Source organism: Physeter macrocephalus, chromosome 3 (assembly GCF_002837175.3).
Source record: "Physeter macrocephalus isolate SW-GA chromosome 3, ASM283717v5, whole genome shotgun sequence".
Taxonomy (NCBI): domain Eukaryota; kingdom Metazoa; phylum Chordata; class Mammalia; order Artiodactyla; family Physeteridae; genus Physeter; species Physeter macrocephalus.
In genome coordinates this window covers 1,306,108-1,311,169 of record NC_041216.1, presented here as the reverse complement: position 1 = coordinate 1,311,169, position 5,062 = coordinate 1,306,108, and the positions used below count along the sequence as shown (strand labels likewise).

Sequence of the window (5,062 nt, the reverse complement as noted above, 5' to 3'; positions counted from 1 at the left end):
AAGGGGAAGGCCCGCCTACCACAAAAAAAAAAAAAAAAAAAAAAAAAAAAAAAAAAAAAAAACAAAGTAAGGAATGAAAGGCTTTGCTACTGTGATATGCACGATTTCAGTTGTTAAATTTTCCATGCGAATTATTTTAATTAGAGGTTTGAAATTTTAATTACTTAGAAGCTTTCAGTTGGAAAAGTTTTTTTTTAATCAAGTCAGTCAAACTACCTTATTCTCTTTACTTTTCACTCTTGTATGAGCTAGAAAATCACTTTATACTTTATTCAGTGCTTGTTACGTGCCAGACACCATGCTTGGCACGTGGGACATAAAGAAACATCCCAATATCTCCCGTCCTTACATACTCTCCTGTGTCCTTCTAGCTTTCCCATCCCCTCACCCCCACTAGACCTGCTCTTTGTCCCACGGAGCTCTCCAGACCATTGATTCGCCCTTTGAATCCAGATCACTGCCCCAACCACCTTCAGCTCCCAGTGATTTTATCCTCCTGACATAGCTTCCTTGAGAATCTCCAGCCTAGATTGGCCCCGTAACGTAACTTCTTTGCTCTTGTATATAGCTGCTGGGGCTGCTGGAAAAAAAAATTGTGCAATACTTCTGATTTGGAAATCTAAATGGAGCTGTGCCTTCAACATCTCTAGACAACCCCATATTCAGTCCCCCTACTTGCCATACTCATTGCTGGACACTATCCTCAAGTAACCAAAATCTAGAAAAAGAAGCACCGATAATTGCAAGTAATAAAGTATCTCAAACGCTAGGATAAAAATATGTACCAGATACAATGGAGGACTTGAGGGACTCAGTGGGCTAGACTTATATTCAATAATTTATCTTTTTCACAGCACCCTGGAACTATTTAAGGAATACCAAGAAGAAGCTTATACAATCAGCCTTCACCCATCTGGACACTACATTGTAGTAGGGTTTGCTGACAAACTACGCCTTATGAATCTACTCATTGATGATATACGTTCTTTCAAAGAATACTCTGTCAGAGGGTGCAAAGAGGTAAGAACTGCTGGAGTTAAAGGTCCAGTTTCTTGGAAAGACAGAGTTGAAATATCAAGAACTAGCACAGCTGGGGAGGTAGGACCAAAGACTGTCTTAGAGAATTCTGGTGGCTTAAAAAGAAATCCCATTCTCCCACCAAACTTATTGAGTATGTTGGTTCTATCCTCTTTCTTTTATGCCCACCAAAATATATCACTGAACCAAACCTTGTGAGATCCCACCTGTGATCAGTTCTCTCTGTGACTGTGGAGTAATTTTTTTTTTAAGCATTAAAAAGAAAGTTATCACAGACTTGGAGTCACAGCTGGGAAGGCGAGTTTGGCGATTGGGAGGGGCCGGGGAAAATGAGCAACAGGGAGAGACAATAGCCCATCAGATTTCCCCCTGAGATGACTTGTGGAATCAAGACAGTGATTTGAGGAATTGCTCCCCTGTTCTGAAACTTCTTCTGCAGAAAAAATGAGTGTTCTATTCTCTGATCCAAGCACCTTCATGATTCGTGCACATGGTAGTGTCAGCATCTTGGCCAATATGAGCTACAGGAATACTGAAAGTGAAGATGTCAGCCACTTCTCAGTCCTATTTGCACCTTCCCCTGATTCCCAATCCTACGCATGGTTTCACCCTGAACTCAACTGTAACCTCCAGGTAGACTACTCTGTCTTTCATTCTTGCTCTCTTCCTGTATTTCCTGGTAGTGTTGCTTTAGCAATGGAGGTCACCTGTTTGCTGCAGTCAATGGGAATGTGATTCACGTTTTTTCCACCACCAGCCTGGAGAACGTCTCGAATCTGAAAGGACACACAGGGAAGGTAAGTGAGTGAACAGTGTCCAAGGAAACAAGGACACAGAGCCAAGCATCATGCTAGTCAATGGGGTATAAGTGAACAAAAGAGAAGTGATTCCTTTCCCTTGAAGGTCCCTGTCTAGTTGGGGGAAATGACAATAAAACAAATGCACAGACAGATTTCAGTACTAACTGTAGGAAACTCAGTGAAAGAAAAATATGGGTTGTTATGAGAGGAAGTGATGAGGAGTGGGCATGATGAGGGAAATTGGGACGTTCACAAAGGCTTGGTCCTAAGGAGCGGGTCGGAATTAATCAGACAGAGCTGGTGGGGAAAATCATTGCAGATAGAGATCCAAAGACCCTGGGCTTCCCTGGTGGCACAGTGGTTAAGAATCCGCCTGCCAATGTAGGGGACACGGGTTCAAGCCCTGGTCCAGGAAGATCCCACATGCCGCAGAGCAACTAAGCCCGTGTGCCACAGCTACTGAGCCTGTGCTCTAGAGGCCGTGAGCCACAACTACTGAGCCCATGAGCCACAACTACTGAGCCCACGTGCCACAACTACTGAGCCCACGTGCCACAACTACTGAAGCCCGCACACCACAACTACTGAGCCGGCGTGCCTAGAGCCCATGCTCCGCAACAAGAGAAGCCACCACAATGAGAAGCACACGCACCGCAACCAACAGTAGCCTCCTCTCACCGCAACCAGAGAAAAGCCAATGTGCAGCAACAAAGACTCAAAGCAGCCAAAAAAAATAAATAAACAAAGACCCTGAGATGGGAGGTTTCTAAGGATATAGGAGGAACCATCTGTGAGGCTGAAGCATAGGTATCAGGAATGAAACTGAGATTGGTGAGGTTAGCAGCGACCCAAGTTCATGGAACCTTGTAAGCCTTTTAAGGATTTTATACTTTTTCCTTCCTGTTCCATGAAATCATTGAAGACTTTTAGGACAAGAAATGATATGACCATATTTGCATTTTAAAAGATTACTTTGGGGCTTCCCTGGTGGCGCAGTGGTTGAGAGTCCGCCTACCGATGCAGGGGACACAGGTTTGTGCCCTGGTCCGGGAAGATCCCACATGCCGCGGAGCGGCTGGGCCCGTGAGCCATGGCCGCTGAGCCTGTGCCCAACCTTGAATTTGACGCCTAGCTCATCTAGCAATCAACAATTAGTGGAGGGACTTCCCTGGTGGTGAAGTGGTTAAGACTCCACGCTCCCAATGCAGGGGGCCTGGGTTCAATCCCTGGTCAAGCAACTAGATCCCACATGCATGCCGCAACTAAGAGTTCATGTGCTACAACTAAGGAGCTGCGACTAAGACCCGGTGCAACCAAAAAAATAAATAAATACATATTTTTAAAAAAAAGAATTTGTGGGGGTTTCCCTGGTGGCGCAGTGGTTGCGCGTCCGCCTGCCGATGCAGGGGAACCGGGTTCGCGCCCCGGGCCGGGAGGATCCCGCGTGCCGCGGAGCGGCTGGGCCCGCGAGCCGTGGCCGCCGGGCCTGCGCGTCCGGAGCCTGCGCTCCGCCAAGACGGGGGCGGCAGCAATGAGAGGCCCGTGTACCGCAAAAAAAAAAAAAAAAAAAAAAAAAGTAAAAGATTACTTTGGCTGCAGAATAAAGATTGTATTGAAAAGGATGAGGGCGGAAATGGTAAGGAGATTGTTATCTACATGATAAATGATTAGTATTTTAGACCAGGATGAAGGTGGTACCAATAGGAAGAAGTGGATGGATTCAAAAGATATTTAGGAAGTAAAACCAGTAGTTCCTGAAGATAAAGTAGATATGGAGCATGCAGAAAAGGGAGAGACTAAAGATTGAAAGGGTAAGAAGTCAGCAGATGAATTTGGAGAGAAGAAGCAATGGGAAAAGAAAAGCATTCTAAGCAGCAGGACGTTGTAGATGAAGGAATGGGAGTATAGAATAGGATGGTGGTTTGTGGTTTATAGGGCACATTTAAGGAGTGATAGAAGGAGGAGCTGGAAAAGTTTGCTGCACCATGGAGAGTGTATGCCATGCCAAGGAATTGAACATTAGTCTGTAGGTGATGAGAAACAATTGGAAGGATTTAAGGAAGGAAGTAATGGTATCAGAAAGATAATTCTCCAAACAGTATTGAGGATGGATTAGAGGGGAGGGAAGTTGGAGTGAAGGAGATCAGCTAGGAAATGAGGGTGAAAGAGGAGCTAGGAACTAAACCTTGGCTTTAGTAGTAGGGACAGAGAGAAAAAAGATATTAAGCTCCATTTTGGACACGTTATGTTTGATGTGTCCAGGAGTGTGATATGTGAGTGCAGAGGTCAGAAAGAAGTCAAGTCTAAAAATTCTAATTCAGGGGATTAGGTGGTACTCAGTAGAAGTCAGAGGCATAGATTAGGTCACCAAGGGCTCATGCGGAATCTGAGATCTTGGGCAGGAGATGAGTGACCAACATTTAAGGAACTGGTAAAGAAGAGAGAGACTGCAAATGAAGTACAAAGAGAACCTGGAATCAAGGAATTGTATCAAAGAAGCCAGGGAACTGGTTTCCAAAAGGATAAAGTAGTCAGTGGTATTAAATGTCAGAGAGTAGGATGTGAATACTAAAAAGTGACCACTGAGTTTAGCAATTAACAGGTCATAAGCAAAAGTGCTGTTAAGCACAAGCAGTACTGAGAGTTGCTGTGTTTCCTCAGCTCCAACAGTGTGACTGTAGAGATGCAGAGGAAAGCACACCAGGTGAATGTGATGCTCTTTCCAGGACCATGCACACCCCATAGGAGGCCCTACCTCACCAACACAGGAGAGCAGCCATGTTTCATCACTTTACAAGAATTTATAACACTTGTCTCCAACCAGGGATATATGTTAGGCTTACATGTGTAATACTGCAAGAAAAAACAAAAACAAAAGAAAATATAGATGGAGCATGCAGCTAAAGCCATGCATACAGGGAAATTTATAACATTAAATACATGTATTGGAAAAGTAAAAAAGTTGAAAATCAGTGATATAACCATCCAGCTCAATAAATTAGAAATAGAACAGCAAATTAATTCAAAGAAAACAAAAGAAAGGACGTCATCAGGATAAGAGCAGGAGTTAATGAAACAGAGAACATTCACACAACAGAAGATCATCAAAGCCAAAACTTGATTTATTTTAATTTTTATCTTTTTAACATCTTTATTGGAGTATAATTGCTTTACAATGGTGTGTTAGTTTCTGCTGTATAACAAAGTGAATCAGCTATACATAT

At 43.7% G+C, this 5,062-nt stretch overlaps 1 protein-coding gene across 1 annotated transcript in view; it reads left to right on the top strand.

Annotated features, from left to right (window-relative positions):
• CFAP57 (cilia and flagella associated protein 57) overlaps positions 1-5,062 on the top strand; it is a 77,886-nt gene that overhangs the window by 26,880 nt on the left and 45,944 nt on the right. Inside the window, 2 exon segments of the mRNA XM_024125300.1 lie at positions 855-1,020; positions 1,722-1,835. Coding sequence (XP_023981068.1) covers positions 855-1,020; positions 1,722-1,835 — 280 coding nt within the window.